General features: G+C 33.6%; 3 protein-coding genes across 3 annotated transcripts; 1 reads left to right on the top strand and 2 right to left on the bottom strand.

The window, feature by feature from the left end:
• Positions 1-724: 724 nt before the first annotated feature.
• Positions 725-1,615, bottom strand: LOC129885145 (NDR1/HIN1-like protein 10). The gene has a single exon (XM_055959348.1). It carries the CDS (start codon positions 1,510-1,512, stop codon positions 823-825), a length of 690 nt encoding a protein of 229 aa, XP_055815323.1. The 5' UTR covers positions 1,513-1,615; the 3' UTR covers positions 725-822.
• Positions 1,616-2,780: 1,165 nt separating this feature from the next.
• Positions 2,781-3,395, top strand: LOC129884395 (NDR1/HIN1-like protein 3). The gene has a single exon (XM_055958701.1). It carries the CDS (start codon positions 2,781-2,783, stop codon positions 3,393-3,395), a length of 615 nt encoding a protein of 204 aa, XP_055814676.1.
• A 1,781-nt stretch (positions 3,396-5,176) lies between these two features.
• LOC129887709 (uncharacterized) lies at positions 5,177-11,317 on the bottom strand. Its single transcript, XM_055962908.1, has 9 exons — positions 11,103-11,317; positions 10,904-10,987; positions 8,839-8,948; positions 8,634-8,684; positions 7,821-7,964; positions 7,637-7,726; positions 7,318-7,424; positions 6,057-6,141; positions 5,177-5,574 (listed from the first exon to the last, which is right to left on the bottom strand). Exons 1-9 carry the CDS (start codon positions 11,212-11,214, stop codon positions 5,476-5,478), a joined length of 882 nt encoding a protein of 293 aa, XP_055818883.1. The 5' UTR covers positions 11,215-11,317; the 3' UTR covers positions 5,177-5,475.
• Positions 11,318-17,378: the final 6,061 nt, after the last annotated feature.

The raw sequence follows: 17,378 nt of genomic DNA, 5'->3' as shown, positions 1-17,378 counted from the left end.
AGGACATGGCTTAGTTACAGCTTACCGAGGACATGACCTTAGATAGGAGGCTGTGGAAGACCCACATTAGGGTAGAAGGCTAGTACATAGTCTCGTTATTCTTCCCTATTCATAGGCGCAGTAGCACATTACAATTCCTTGTACTCTCATTTCTGCTATTTCTGTTACTATTTATTTCTTTCAGTACTTTTGATTACTCTATTTTATCTGTGATGCCTTCGTTATTTATTTTCCTATAGCGCTTTGAATTTCTTAACCTTATCTGACCTCCTTTTATGCTTTTTTTTTAGCCGAGGGTCTCTCGGAAACAGCCGTCCTACCTTGGTAAGAGTAAGGTCTGCGTACACTCTACCCTCCCCAGACCCCACGTTGTGGGATTTCACTGGGTTGTTGTTGTTGTTGTTGTTGTATACTAAAAATAAATATTCAACAATATTTGTCCGATTTGAAAAATCAATAAATTATTTACCTATTTATTTTTATTGTACCCTCAAAGCATTAAATCTAATATACTCGAAGGGTAATATAGTAATACTATCCCTACTATTTATTGTATCTTTCGGTGTGTGTCATGTCAATAATGAACAACTATTGTTGGATTGAGAGAAAGTAATATGGCTAGTTGTTTGTTAAAGCAAGCTCAAAACAAGGAAATACAACACAAAATAAAGTAAGTGGGAGGAAAATAAAAGGAAACTCATTAATTATTCACAAAACAATACTATTCAAAAACTAAAATAATAATACCACATTGTCTAATGGATGAATAATAATCTTTCAATAATCCAACAAAATATTAATAAGAAATCATAGAAGCAAAAATCACCAATCAAGATTACATTGAGTTCTCTCAAAAGTACCATTACCTTTGAAAGGAACTTTCAAATCACACTTAATTATTGGCTTGATCTTCTTAGTCTTAATCCAACCAAATTTAAACCTAATCTTCATGTAAAGCCTTAATCCAATTTGATAAACCCCAGAATCCTTTTCCACATTGTATTCGGATCCTAATTGAACCGAATCCTGACCCTTAAACACCAGATTCAAATCGGTTGTGTTTTTGTGACCCTGATAAAACGGGTCAAGATTCGTCGTCGAGAAATTCTGGCCGTGATAAAAAGCCCTAGCTTCAATTGAATCGTAGTAAATTCCAATTCGTTTGTTAGGGTTTCGAATTGAGACGTTGAGGTGGAGATCGTAGTGAAGGGTGTTGTTTCTAGTTGAGAAATCGAATTGGGTAAGTGAAGCATCGGCGATATGGAAGTTTACCTTGTTTGGACGGAGAACGAACCAGAGGATGAATCCGACGACGGCGATGATGACTAAGAGAGTACAGAGGATTTGGAAGATGCAAGTGCAGATGCAGTTGAAGATACAGCTGCAACAACAGGTGAATGGGTTGCAGCAGCAGCCTCCTCCGCCGCCGTGTCCTGGACGGTGGTAGGTTTTGGATGACGCCGGTGGAATTGATGGGCCGTAATATGCTCCGTTCAAGTGGGGTTCCGGCATGGCTGACGGAAAAGTGAAAAAGCAGTTGATTATTTAGTGGAAGAACGCAAACGATTTTTGTGTGAGTGGAATTGTGGGTACGAATATATAGGGTGTGGGAGGCCCAACTCGGGGGAGGTTTATTACGAGATGTCATGCGCAATCTAACAAAATAAATTTTAAAAGATGTTAAATTAGATTTTTTTAAAAAATTTAATAAAAATATAAAAAAATTAACACAAGTAATCGATTTACAAGTAACTCAACAATAACAAATTCAGTATAACATTAAAAACAGTGTCTAATAAGGATAGAGTATAAGCAGATCTTATTACTATCTCGAGAAGGTAGAGAGTTATTTTCAGAGATGAGCAACTCATTAGATAAAATACATAAATATATCTTTTAATTCGATCTTGACAGATATCTACGTTTTTCAACTTTGAAGTATATAAATAGACATTTTAAACTATCTTAAAGTTGAATAAGTAAACATTAACACTGTCCTACGTGACAAATCTCACGGAATTTAGATGGCCATGATCCAAATTAATATGGTGGAAGCATAAATGGAAGATAAAGAGAAAAGACAAAAATGTTTGAACAATATCTCATAAACCCATTGAAAAGACTTATATATCATGGAGCTATTATATGATGTATCCACTACTACAAAATGATAAAAGCATGATATTGAACAACCAAGCAACTATAACATACAAATACTTCTTTCATCCTCAAGTAAGAGGTTTCGAATTTGACCTTAATATGCGATTTTCCAACGTGAAAATGTATATTAGTCAAACTCTACTATAAATGTCGAATGAAAATATAAAAATTCAATATAACTTTTTAGAACTAATTAAATGAATGACAATTAGAGATAAACTACTAAACTACTAATCCAAATATGATTGTACCGATAATGCCACGTACTACTATATATCCTAGTATGTTATAACAAGAAGTTGTTTCACTTATATAATAACTATGCTTATGTTTCAAATTTTCTCCACAAAAACAAGAAACTAATTTGAACAAAGTTGACTAAACTAGAATTTATCCCACAAAGACAACTTTAACCACACCATAAATTATTGGCATTTCCATTATTTCCTCCTAACCATTTATTTTTCTAATTCACAAACTAAAAAATATCTACACATATAACACATTAACCCCACCTTTGAGACTAGGCAACAACACACATACAGAAGAATCACCATCCCTCCAATTTGATTCTTCTGTATTAAAACACATCAAAATTTATTAATTAAAAAAAAACCGTCATGGGGAAATTTTGTTGTTGCAACTGTATCTTCAGTTGTATTTGCGCATGCATTTTTCAGATACTTTGTGTGATTATTGTCATCTTTGGCATCATTTTTCTAGCCATTTGGCTCATTTGGATGCCTAGCAAGGTTTATTTCCACGTGTCGGATGCCTCATTGGCGAAATTCGATTTCTCTCCATCAACCAATACCCTTGATTATGACCTCAACCTCAGCTTCGAAATCAGAAACTCCAATGAGAAAATTGGAATTAAGTATGAAGTCATCGAGGCTAGGACAAATTTCCATCAAAAGAAATTTGCCACAACGAATCTTGAATCGTTCTCTCAGGATTCCAAGAACACGACTATCTTGAACCAAGTGATCAAGGGTCAGAGCGAGGTTCAATTTGGAGATCGTGAGAAATCAGATTACGAGGATGAGAAGAAAAATGGAGTTTTTGATATTTACACAATGTTTTACATGCACATTAGGCTAAAATCGGGTTGGATCACAACGGGAAAGTTTAAGTTTGTTGTTGGCTGTGGACTAAAGGTTCCATTAAAGTCTGACAAGATATCGTCTTCAACTTTTGAGAGAACCAATTGCATGGTGTTACCTTGGTCGTCTTAATACGTCATACTTGATATGAAGAGTTACCAAAAACCGTTGATGAAGGTGTATGAAGTTTCTTTTTTTATTTTTTTTGTATGATTTGAAATGCTATTCATCCCGATATATCTTTAAAAGGATGAAATGAGCTATTTGAATAAAATATAACGAACATAGATAATTCATACAATCTATCCTCTTAGTTTGAGATTTGATATATAGTTAGTTATTGATGTTGGATTTTCATTTGGTTGGCTGCTCTCACCTTGTTGGTGAGGGTTCGACTCCACACCTCGTATTCATATGTTAGATTTCTAAATTGTATATGCCTAATTGTTTTTTAAAATCCTCTTTGTTTATGTCATTTCATAGCGTTAAGCAATGATATACAATTACATTGCATATTAGTTAGTACTCAATATATCCTAAAAGACCAAGTTTATACATGTATTAAGTGATCTTTTGAACATAAAATCGAGTTTGATTTTTTTGCTGAATCCTTAAAAGAAATTGTAGCTCCGCCCCTATATTGATTTTAATTGTTGTCGAGGAGGTATGTGAAGGCAAACCTTCATTGCATCATATGTCTCGAAACCAATTGCTGCTGAGGGAACGATCTTCATGTAGTTTATGCTAAGTCCCGCAAACAATTGCCTCCAACCTTGATTGCCCACAATGGAAGAAAGCCCCTCGAATATATTCTTACTTTGAGGGTAAAACGCTCCGTTTTGCAATGAAGGTTGCACTTGCATCTGCCTCCTAACCACGTCCAATGGTTACGTTAACGTTTGTCCAAATAAATCACAAGAAAGACGCTTCAAAAGTTCTGTTAGTGTCTGCTCAAGTATTTTTACCCGCTCTAACGGGGCAATCACGGATTTAACTAAAGCACCAGCAGCGCCACCAGCAATTAGCTCCTTTACATATATAGGCAAACCATCAAAAATTGAAACATCTATTTGATCAGAAGAAGATCCCATCTTCAAAAAATAAAAATAAAAAAACGTTAATGATTTCTACAATTTTTTACTAGCTAGTAACACCTTTATTTATAATAGTATGAAACCTTTTTTTTTTTTTACTAGAAATAGGAAAATCTATTCTTGGTTACAAATCATATTAAGATATAGATTAAGTAAATTAATAAATACCAAATCCTAATCTATTTAGGTTTCCTACTTCAACAGAAGATAGGAAATCACTTATGTCATCCATTTTAATTTACATGATATTTTATTCGTAATGATAAACTTACAAGTGTTACGAAGCTAGGATTTAACATCTACTAATATTTGGTGTGAATTTTTGATGGACGGGTGTTTAGATGTATCTCCTCACAATGCCTGTATCTCTGTCCTTGCTGAGTTATAACTATTTTCATAAGTCTTTATCTTTTTTAGTTAAACATCATTTTTATTCAGATAGGTTCACATAAATTATAACAAAAATAATATACATTAAGAATATCATAAATATACGACCAATTGGAGGAAAAAAAAATTAAAAAAATGAATAGGGTAATATGTCAAAATCAAACTATACAAAAAACGTCTTTATCAATGGATGGTTTGGTGTTTTTATGATCCCTACCATATTGAATGAAAAGTAAAAGTTTACTTTTTCTAAAGCATAAACTAAAAGATGTCAATATGATGCAAGAACAAATGACAGAAGCATATGCTATGTTGAATTAAATTACAACTAGAGATATATGCTTAGTACCACCAGGGGAGAACAAAAATTGACCAAAACAAAAAGGATTCACTATATTTTGCTCTTTAAGCTGTGCAATAAGCTCAAGATAGAAGTCATAATCAATTTTTAGATTTTAAAAAAAAATTAGCACATTATACATAACATTATATTCCCAGTTCAAGGGGAAATACCAAATGACTACTTGAAAACAAAGAGAGTTCCTTTTTTGTCCTCCTATATAGAGATTTTACAGCATCTCCCTGGAACAGGAAGCGGCAAATTACGTCAAATATAGCTCTACACATCTGCATTTCAACAATCGAATACATGTCTTGCAGCAACGTCAACTTATGTTAGTGCAAATGGGAAGAGGTGGAGGCTTCAAAGTTCATATTCTGCTGCACGTTCAGTCCCCTAGAAAGGTCCGTTTTTTGGATGTGTTCATGTAAGGCTTATTGACCCATTCAGTTTGAGCTTCATCTTGATCCATCGTTCCTAATTTGATCTACATTTTAAAAAAATAAGTAACTTGATCAGGAATGAGCAGTCAGCAACAGATGGAATACGGATCAAGACTTTCAGCAATACCAAAGGTAATCACACGTTCCTAACTACGTAGCACGAAATCCATATGACAAAGAGACAGTGCAAATGTACTACAGAAAGCACATTTTCAGGGACCGATTCTTCAAGACCAAAACAAATCTGTTAACTAGTATGACAAACACTAGTAAACTCTTGAAAAGGGTCAAATATCACTTCTGGTTTAGTTGCTTGACATCTATTATTATGAAGCAGATAAGAGAACTTGCAACAACTTTTTTCTCTTATCACGTTCCGAATAATTTTTTATAGGAATATGTGGATATGGAAAACATAGGTCCAGCTACTAAACTAAGATACGTCAAGATTACACAGTTTCAAGATTATTTATAAACATGGATGCAAACAAATATGAGGAACCAGGTCTTGTATAATTATTGTTACCTGGTAAAGCCGTAGTTCAAATCGAGGGCCAACCTCTTTCAGCTCAATTGATTTTGGACCTCCATGCTTTTCATAGACGTGATGTCTGCACATTTCAATTAAATTTAGTTCAAAGAAAAGGGTGGGGAGGGAGGGAGGGAAGGGACTGTATATTTGGTATATCATCAAATTTATACCTGTTTTTAACTATCCTCTGTCAGTTAACAAGACAACTGAGGGATAGGCTAGTGGGTAAAGGACCCTCCCACCAGAGGATTATTCAAAATCTTAGTGAAACACTGGATTTCTTATCTCATGCATGCTTTTCATGAAGAAAAAAAAAATACCGATTGAAGTGGACTGGTTCAACTATTCAATCAAATGATATCTGAGCATGTTTCTCATCTCTTCTCGAGAAACAAGTGGGGGCTATCTCTTTGCAAAATTGTGCTCAATTTCATATGAGGCAATTACGATAAGGTCAAACCATTCGGTTGGTGGTTTGAGTCAATCAAGTGAGCAAAGTGGGAAAAGCTACTGCTGGACAGGAAAGGTAATGATATTTAAGCAGGATATTCCAACTTGTTAGTATTATCTTGCATGGTCTGTCAGAATCCATTTGTCTGTCTATTTCTCTCATCTTTTAACTTTTTGAGGAGCAAAAGTATGAAGCATCATGGATCCAGCCCCTTTTCTATTTGTTAGAATATTTCAGGAAAATCCATGGGCCTCACCATGACAGAACTAAAGGACGGTCAACGATTTTTGAAAGGTTTTGCTATGCTAAGCTCTGCCGGAACCAAAGTTGCACGGACTCTTCACTTGCATTGTCGCACCCGTGTCGAATTCTCCAAAAACACACTATTCTTGGAGAATCTGACATGCACCCACTGATATTTTTGAAGAGTCCGAACAACCTAGGCTGGGACAAAATGTGTAAAAGCTAATGACCAAAACAACTAAAAGAGATCCCTAAAATGATGAACTTCAGAAAAACACAACAAAATGTTACAAAAAAAGAAGTCAAGAACAGTCTGGCACAATCAGCGAAGATATATCAAATTGTTTAAGAATAGCTAATGATAAAGCAATAGTTTACAAGCTTCATTCTGATTGTACGGCTTCTATTTACCAAAATGAGAAATCTGTGAATCAGGGATCAAAGGGACAAAAAGTATTGCTGGGACATAGTCCTCAGCATGCCTTGCACTTAAGTAAAACTAAACAGCAAAACTAACAACCTCCATTGCTAAAACTTAATGAGACTGAACAAGAAACAAACCTGAATGAGATGTAGTCTGACTGGTTAGCAAATGTGATAATACGTTTTGTATCAGGCTTGGGCACAGGAAACAAATGCTTTAGGATGTTTACTGTCCTCTCACCAAGCTGCATGATCAAAATATCCCCCGTGAGTATAGAACAGTATATAAGATGATATACTAAGAATACAAAGACTCTAGGTATTCAAGAATTATCTAAACATCAAGTAACTGATTTTGGCAACATGATCGACCAGTTTCAAAAATCTCAATGTCAGTAGCAAGTCTATTGAAATGCATGTGTTTCACTCTCATCGAAAAAGGGATGTCAGGAATAACCTTGGTTGAAAATTTGTCAAAAATCAAATGTGGATACGCCTCAGACATTGTTCCCATAGATTTTTTGTCCTTAATATCATGTCTAGTGACCTGCATGAAAATGGTAGATGAGGACATCATCTTCCAACTCACACAGCCAGCAGAAGACTTCTGCGCTTAACAGGATCAGAGTAAGACCACTTACCACATTGAGCAATCCAAAGGTAGCAGTAGGACCAAAAGGCAGATGACTAATGACAATAGCATCAGGCATACCACGATGCTCATGGACCAAAATTACATCTGTAAAATCATGAGATCGGCAGGTTTCAATTATTTCTGATATAACCTGCAAAAATAAAAATGAGTAAAGAACACATGACAAACAAACACAAGGTAATTGTAAAAACGTAATAGCTTGAAGGTACGCTGCTCGGAATCTCCAAAAAGCTCTGCCGCACCGTGTTGGATGCTCCAAAAGTGCACTGCATTTGGAGGATCTGACACGTACCAGATGACATTTTTTGAAGAATCCAAGCAACTCAGGCTTTAAGAACTAAATGGCTTGTTCAGCAAGTACATAAATATTAGTAAGTGCTTAAGACAAATCATTTTCCCTGCAAAAATGAGGGGTCTAAAAGTCAAAGAATCAGAGCTCCATTCATTACAAAATAAATATGTAGCATCCATGGCCATGTGTTCTCTTCTTTTTATATTCAATTATTTTTTTTCTAGATAGTTTGCAGAAGTGTATATATGTGTGCCTTGCACATTGTTCTAGTATTTACTTGCTGTGTTCCAGTATTCACGTAAGACACAAAACTGTACATATACACATGTTTCAATTGTAATTTAAACGAATGGAACACCTCTTCCTAATCCGACAAGGAGTTAGAGACAACAGTTCCAATTCTAATATTATGAATCTTTCAAGCTGTAAGCTCCAAATGCCATATCTAATTAGCTTGTAATGCATCAAAGTATCAAACAAGAACAGAATTCCAAATAGCAGACCAACCTGACCACCACGATTCATCCGCTGAGCATTAGGGAACACAATTTTCAACTCCTGTCTCCATACAACAACAGTAAAAAAAGGAAAGAACAGGACATGAGAAGAGTCTAATTTAAAAAATATAGTTTTCAATATAGTGACTTCTAAAAGAAAGAGTGAGAAGGGGATAGTGTAATATAGTAACAGGCCAATTCAAGCGTACACCAACCTTGACAAACTGAGTAAGAGGACCACTAGGATTTCTTGAAGTGGTAAGCAAGATTTTGGGATCTTTTTCAGGTGCATTAGCATATTCATCATCAATAGTTGATCGAGGTACTGCATCAACATCATTAAAAATAAACAAAAGGCTTGTCATAGCAAATACATAGCATGTACAACTACAACTCAATACGAATTTAATTGGAGAACATCTCAGCAAACCACTATGTTCTACTTGTACATGCATAGTCTACAATTCCCATCAGTGAATTAACTATTAACAAAAGAACAAAGAGAGAGAGATTTTGTCATAGAAAAGGCATGAAAAAGATACAGCATTAAAGGACCAATAATAGTAAAGGTTACAGTTCCCGACAACACAGTTTTTTAACACCAAAAGGGAGTTGTAAAGATTTTCGGCATCCAATAATTTCTAGTTTATCAAAGGTTTCATATCCTTCCATCATCTTGTTTACCCTCTTTGCTACTCTCTTCCCTTTCATATTCCACAAGGTTTAACCCACCAAGAGAGTAGACAAGTGAAGGAGAAGTCAATAGCACATAAAAAACCTCTAGAAACTATAAGATCTTATATCATATATATATGAAGATAAAAGAGCTTCCTCTTCTTGGTATTCAGCCAAGGAGACCAATGTACCACTATTTCGAATCAATAACGCATTACACCGCTAAGCCTAAAGGATGTTGTAAAAGTGCATAAAGTGGATGAAGCTTGAGGCAAGCTAAGGACATTGCCTTCAAGTATATTTCGCTCAACAATAAACAACTGTAGTTGTTGATAGATCATTTTTTCTCAGCAGCCAACTTTTCTCCAACATCTTCAAATATCGGCAAACTAGCCCTTACACAACAGCATATAAACATAATCTTTTAGCAGTTAGATCAGAAAAATCACTTTCTCTTCTAGTTCTACTTCTGTGCAGTTAGATCAGAAAAAACACTTTCTCTTCTAGTTCTACTTCTGTGTACTCTTGGTACTCTAATTCAGTTTTTCTTCTCCCGGAACATAATTCAAAGAGCTTGTTTAAACATAGAGTATATATCATTCAAAATTTTGTTGAGCGGAATAATTTTAAGTGAAGCGTCCTTACCATGCCTCATGTTTCATTCACTTTCACCACTTTTATACCTAAAGATAAGTAGAAGAGCTAGCTAAAACAACTTAATGCAAGCAACAACTAAAAATAGTTTTTATACAACATATGCTGACAAAATTCGAGGTATTGAGATATCTACTCCAGGAAGGAAATAAAATGACAAATTCTCACTTTTCCCTATGTTGAGTCATGACCTGGAACCAGAATAAGCCTTCATTTTTAACATCAGAATCATCATCTATCTAAGCTTTAGACGCTGAGTTGATTCAGAATGACACCTTAATTGAAAAAGGTTAAACTCATAATGAAACAGCAATTTTTTTCATCAAACAGTGACACCTTCACTAATGCACACCTACTATCTTCTATTGACACAAAAAGGGCAGCCCGGTGCACTAAAGCTCCCTCTATGCGCAGGGTCCGGAGAAGGGTCCGACCACAAGGGTCTATTATACGCAGCCTTACCTTGCATTAACACAAATACCACATAAATTCGTTCACCGAGATTTAGACAAATGGGAAGAAGTCTGACTAGCATTTTTTGACTCTACGAAAATTTGAACCTTAATCTCTCTAAATTCATTCTAACTTCCATTGACAACTATGAAACACCCTAAAGGCTCTCATAATACATTCTAGCTTCATTGACCACAGAGTCACAACACTGCAAATTTAGCCAAAAATCCATTCTTTAGCCTTCAAGTTATTTTTAACTCTCCTTTTAAGCAAACCCCAGAAAACATATCACTTTTTCTCCTACAATTAAACAGCAAAACCACTTCCAACCTAATTCAATCATGTATACCCATAGCCAAGACTAATAACAGCAATTCTAATAGCTACATTAATTCTAGTTTATAATTTCGATTCCAGCTCAATTAGTATCATAATCAACCCTCTAAATTTAAAAAATTATACAAACAATACATTGACAAAAAAGGGTAATTAGCATACCAGCAGTAATTTCATCTTCAAGATCGATTTCTTTACGAAGAGCAGCTTCTTCGTTTCTGAGCTCAGTTGGAATTGGTTTTCCCTCTGAAAAAAAAAACCAAAATCATCGAAAACCCAAAAACAAAAAAGCACAAAAAAATAGAATAATTCTACAAATTTCCAGATTTTTTTTCTCATTAAATTTGTAATGAAAACTGACCCTCTAAAGCTTCTTTGATTTTTCTTTTCTTCTCATATATCAAACGCTCCTTCCCTTCTAAGCTTTTCCTGTATAGATACTCTCTTCGCAGCCTAATGTTCCTTCTATGCATTGTGGCTTCACAAACGTCGTCGTCTTTCAAGGTTTTTCCTGCTCTAGGGTTTAAGAGATTTTGGGGACGAAGAGAGGGTTTAGTGAGAAAAAGACTAACAATGAAACGGGCTTTAGTTTTATTTGGACCCATTTGAAACCCAATAATTAAATGGAAAAATTGTTTAATTGAATGTGTTTTAAAAAATATTTATCATTTTTAAATATATTTTTATTTTATTATTATTTTTAATAATTACTAACAATACTTTATTTAAATAAAATATTATATACACTTTTTTATTTGGGAAAAAGAAAAAAGGGCGTCATTATCTCTCTCTTTTTCTTAGGATTTTTTCTATTTTTCTGGCTCTCTCTCTTTCTCTTCTCTTAGGGTTTTTCTTCATTTTTCTGGTTCTCTCTCTTTCTCTTCTCTTAGGGTTTCTTCATTCTTTCCTTATTCCTTCGTCTTTTTGTTTGTTTCAGACGGAATTCATAGGTTTTAGGTGCACAATTGTAATGGAAGGTCAAAAATCTCCTAGAAGAAGCCCACAAATTCGAATTGTTGATTCAACCGGTGGTGGTGAAGTGAATAGCGGTCCTACTTTTAGTTTGGGAACTTCTGCAAATCAATCTCCAGAAAAAGTTGGTGGTGAGGTTAATCAAAATTTTTAAATAATGCATGTGAAGAAAAAGGGCGGTAGAAGTAAGAAAAAATCCACTGAGTTGAGTTCTAAATCTAAATCGAAAAGAAAACGAGTTGATATTGCATCGATATCTAAGAAAGTTGTTGACAGTGATGATGATTTTGAGGATTTACCTCCTCAATTTCAGTCAAAAAAAGTGAGACCTACAGTTGCTCAGGAGAAGAATCCAAAAACTCAAAATTGATTGTGCAAAAATACGGTTCTGCCGGAGAGTCTATATACGGTATGTCATTCTACCAACACATTATTTAACTGATAGCATTTTCAACTTGTTTATGTGTATTTTCTTAGTTTGTTGTTGTTTCGAACTTGTGTGCTAGATGTTGAAGAAAAAATTATATATTTGATACTTTTATTATAGTCTAAATTTATTTGCTCAAATTTATTATATCAGTGATTGTTGGGAGTTTTGCCGGGAATTGTTAGATCTTTTATTTTGCAATTTATTTATTTTTTAAAATAAATAAATATAAATGAATTAAACTTTGAAGTAAAATGAATTACACATACATTAAAGTTGAATTAGAAGAGAAAATAAAATCTGTAGTTAATTGAAAAAAGTTTTTTCACTGATCTGTACACCACAAAAATGAATTAAACTTTGAACTAAAATGTGTATTACACACACATTAAAGTTGAATTAGAAGAGAATTAGGATGTTTCACCAAATGTCTGTCTTGTTTTGTTTCTAAAGATAGTGTTGGAATCTAGTTTGACTGTATAACCATCCTTCTGATATTTCTAAAGAACATGCTCATATGATATTAAGATTCTACAAGTATACTGATTCTATTATCACGAGTATAGAGGAATGTATTTAGTTTTTGCTCTGAGGCGTAGTTGACGAATTGATTGAAATGTGGCTCTACTCGATTTGTATTCAGTTAAAATTATGCATGTTTACGAGTTGCAAGTCTGTACTCCACAAAGAAGCCACATATATCTATTAGTCCTGCTGAACATTGTCACTAGTTTTGCTTCTGTTCTTTTTGGTGCAAATCACAGGCAACACATCTAGTATTTGATTCCTGCTATGAGAGAATGAATTCATTCTTCTCAAATATATCATTTTTGCTTTATTTAAGCCGAGGGTCTATCAATTACAATCTCTTGATCTTCAAAAGGTAGGTGTAAGACTGTGTACACATCACCCTTGTCGGATTACATTGGGTATATATTATTGGTGTAATTTTTACTAGGGTTTTCTCTAAGTATGAGCTGATATTTGATAAATTACTTCTATTGTATACACAATTGTAGTTTTTGCTTATAAAAGGAAATAAAGAGGAACAAAATGGTCCTTACTTTTGTTTGTTTGTTCTTTCTTGGCATGCATATTATTTTCTAAAGGTATAAACTTATTTTTACTATTTTGTTAATGACTTAAACTTTAAACTATATGTATTACACACACATTAAAGTTGAATTAGAAGATAATTAGAAGCGAATGAAACCTATAGCTAATGAAAAAAGTATTTAGTGATTTGTACACCACATAAATGAATTAAACTTTGAACTAAAATGTGTATTACACACATTAAAGTTGAATTAGAGACAATGATCTGTAAAGAACAAAAGTGAAATTTTTTGTGTATTAGATACTTTCATTATAGTCTATTTTATTTTAATTTATGTATTATACTTTATGCTCTTTTAAACATAAAGAGCATATGAGCAGCAAATAAGCTAAAATTGTCAATTTTTCAAGTACATAAAGTAGTTCAAAGTATACCTCAAAAGTGCCGCAGAAATCTTCCTGAAAATGTAAGGGCACCCTCCCACCTACGTACATCAAGAAGAATTTCTGCAGATAATTTATATCCCTTTTCGTTGACTGCAACAAATAAAAAGATACAAACCAAGTTTGTCCAATTAGCTACTCATTAATTAAAAAGAAAAGATTTTGGCAAATGGGTAATCTTGCCTGCACAGATTGTTGGTATAACGAAAACTTTGAGGGGATATCATTGGCTGTAAATGAAGAATTGAGATTATCATGACCCTCTTCTTCATTTTCTTCTTCTACTACTTTGGTCTCCTGTGTTTTGTGTCCTTTCCCTGCATATTTCTAATTGAGGTTACTATGTTGCTGTTGATTTTAATTGAGCTTACTATATTGTTGCTGGTTTTAAGTCCTATTTAAGAGTTCATGTTAAGATATAATTATCTATAGTGCTAGAAGATTGATATTATTTATATGCAGTATCGTAAATTCTTGAGACATCCAGATATTTTGTATTTTTCAAGTAGGTGGTCGTCACATACTAATCATGACGTGATTGAGAAAATAAAATTTTCTCTATCTGAAAAACAGCTCGAGTTGTTTAGAAATACTTATTTTGGTTACTTTCTTGATCTTCCAAAATTGACCACACAACTCCAACTTATTCATTGCCTTATGAACAGGGAGTTAAAACACACACCAGATGATGTGTTTGTTGTTGAATGAAATGAGAAGAGGCTGTTTTTCGGGCTTAGAGAATTTGAGTTAATTACAGGCTTAAATTGTGTTAGTGATGGTTGCTTTGTTGATGTTCCAGATTCTCCTTGTCGGTTGTTGAACAATTATTTCCCTGAACAAATTACTGTTCAAAAAAAAATCATCTACGCGAGTTGTTTTTATCAAAAAAATTCATAGATGATGATTCCGCCGTTTCACTAGCTGTTTTGTTCTTTATTAATGATTTTTTGTTCTCATATGAGAACAATGAATACCAAATTAGTAATAGAGATTTTTACCTTGTAGAAAGTGGACAATTCAATTCTTACCCGTGGGGTTTAGATGTCTACAAGAAGTTGCTTGATAATGTGAGGCACAAGCTTAATTCAACCAATCAGTACTATAGATTAGGTGGATTTCCTCTTGCCCTTCAAATTTGAATTTTTGAGTATTGTTCTAGAATCGATGAAGATTTAGCTCTTCGAATTTCTGATTCTATTCCAAGAATTTTGAGGTGGAAAACAGTTGCTGAAAGTTTTTGACAAAAGCATATTGAAAATGGCATCTTCATGCCAATGAAATGCAAGGTATCTATGCAAAGTTAATACAATTTATGACACATATATATATTAGTTCAACTCAAGTTAATACATCTATTTGTTTCTGTATTTTAATTTCAGTTTGAGAATATAGTGGCGAGTGAAGATGAGGTATCTAAATTGAGGCTTCCTGAACCTCGTGATTACCATTTTGAAATCTTGAAATTGGAGCCGAAAGGATCAAAGCATAGTCTAGATATGTTGACCAGAGAGGTTATAGAGTTGAGAAAAGAACTTGTAAAGGTATAATCTAACTTGCCTTTAGGCTTTATCTTTTTCAAAATTGTTATTCTAATATTTGTGTTATATTTGATTATATACTAGGCGAATGAAAATCACAAAGCTCTTGAAGAGAAGATGGACTTACAATCTATTCAAATGAAAGAATTTGTGATTAATTCCAACAATCAATTATTGAAGGATATTTCTTTGTTGTTTGCTAAGAGAGACTTCAATAGTTCTTTTACTCAAAAAACCAGGGAATCATCTAACAAAAAGGCTGGCGAGACATTTTTGGGTGGATTAGACTTCAATGGAGGTTCTTTTATATTTTAAATACATCTATAATATCTTATTTTGCTTGCTGGCAGGGACTTAACTAGTAGTTTATTTACTGTTTAGAGTTTTTACTTATCTAAGTTGTAGTTTAAGCTTGAATTTTTTATTCACATATTTTTCTTGTAATATATTTTAATTACACACAATATTTTTTTCTTGTGTTGATGCATCAATACATGTGTCAAGAGGGCATGACATTCAAGTTGTAGAATTAACTCAGCATGAAAAATCTAAAGTGTTTAAAGCTTCCGTTAAATTTACTACTGTTGGGAATTCTGAAAGTAAAATTGGTAATAAAGGGTTTAATACAAATATAATACACATTTCATATACTTTCATTCAACTTTGTTTAAATTGTTCATGTTATGTACAAATGAAGATGTTGTAGGAATTGCTATTGAACAAGTTTTATCTGAGGTTGTTGTTGAGATAAATTGTATTAGTTTTATTTTGAAAGTTCAAATAAACTTCTTTGATCTCTAATTACTCTACATGTTCCTCCCTTAATGCATTACTAAAAGATTTATTTTCTATATAGGAGAAGAGGCTGCTGATCTTAATTCAGTTGAAGCGCAACCTAATAGTAGTGCAATTAACAAATGTGAACTAGATTGTGGTGCGTCTGCTGATGCCGATGCGGCAAAGGGTTGTCAAAAAACTCCTCAAACGCTTGATGACTTCATGTTGTATGCTGAAGATCTTTTCCAGATCCGTAAGCCAGAAGCATCATACCTAAGAAAGAAAGCCACTATTGAGGAAAACAAAAAGAAAAAGGCAGCCACTATTGAGGGGAAAAAAACGCCATTGTTGATGAAAATAAAAAGAAAGCGACACCGAAGAAGCGTGCAAGAAAAAAATTTCCAGCAAAGTCAATTAAATCTCCTTATATACAACATTTTGAATCTGGAGAGACTTTATGTGTAACACGTCAAATATTTGAGATAAAACATTCCTTTTCACTTATAATCGGAGTAGATGATGAATCTGATTTGATAGATTCGTTCACTTCGTGGCTTTATACGGATACAAAAAAGAAGTAATTTATTTATGTTTGTTCAAAATATTTCTTTAGTTTAAATGAGTTAACTGACTGAAAATTTTATTTTTTTTATATTTTAAAGGGGAAAAAACCGTATCTAGATGTTGTTAATGTTCTCAAGCCAGCATTTCAATTAGGTATTTGCAATGTACAAGCAAAAGAATAATTTTTCAAATTGGCACATTCTGGTCAAGCATGGAATGATGAGATTAGTTATGTAAACTCCAGTTGAACACTCTCATTTTTCTGAATCAACTTTTTCTCCCATTTTTCTGGACAAGCTTTAATGAGCTCACTGAATTGACTGCCACTTGCTACAAATTTAAAGTATTATCTGACACTTGACATCATTTTTAATCTTTTGCAGTATCTTGATGTTATTTTTTATTATATTAGAAAGAAGGGGAAGTATGAAACTAACGATAATGCTCGATTTACAACTACTGATTATCTATTCAAGACAAAGATTGCTCAATCTTATTTTCAACTTTATGAAGCTCATGAAAATAAGAAAAAATTTGGAATCAAAGTTTCGGATGCTATTGCTGAGTATATACGCGGACGCCGTTTGTTGGCAAGCACCCCATAGGACAAAGTGGATTATGTTCTCTTTCCAGTAAACATTAAAAAGGGTTATCATTGGATTTTTGTTGTGTTTGATATTGTTGAAAGGTGTTTGAAAGTGTATGATTCATTTCCGGCTAGAGGGGGTGAATTTTCTGACTCAAAACGCTGTTGGCATGATTTCATCGGTTTTACCATACTACTTGAGTGTGGTCAAGCTCTATAATAAGCGTCCTGAATTAAAGAAATCACCTAAATACAATAGAAAAATGAGTTTGA

Source organism: Solanum dulcamara, chromosome 4 (assembly GCF_947179165.1).
Source record: "Solanum dulcamara chromosome 4, daSolDulc1.2, whole genome shotgun sequence".
Taxonomy (NCBI): domain Eukaryota; kingdom Viridiplantae; phylum Streptophyta; class Magnoliopsida; order Solanales; family Solanaceae; genus Solanum; species Solanum dulcamara.
The sequence above is the reverse complement of the archived record's forward strand: the minus strand, read 5'-3'. Positions and strand labels throughout refer to the sequence as shown.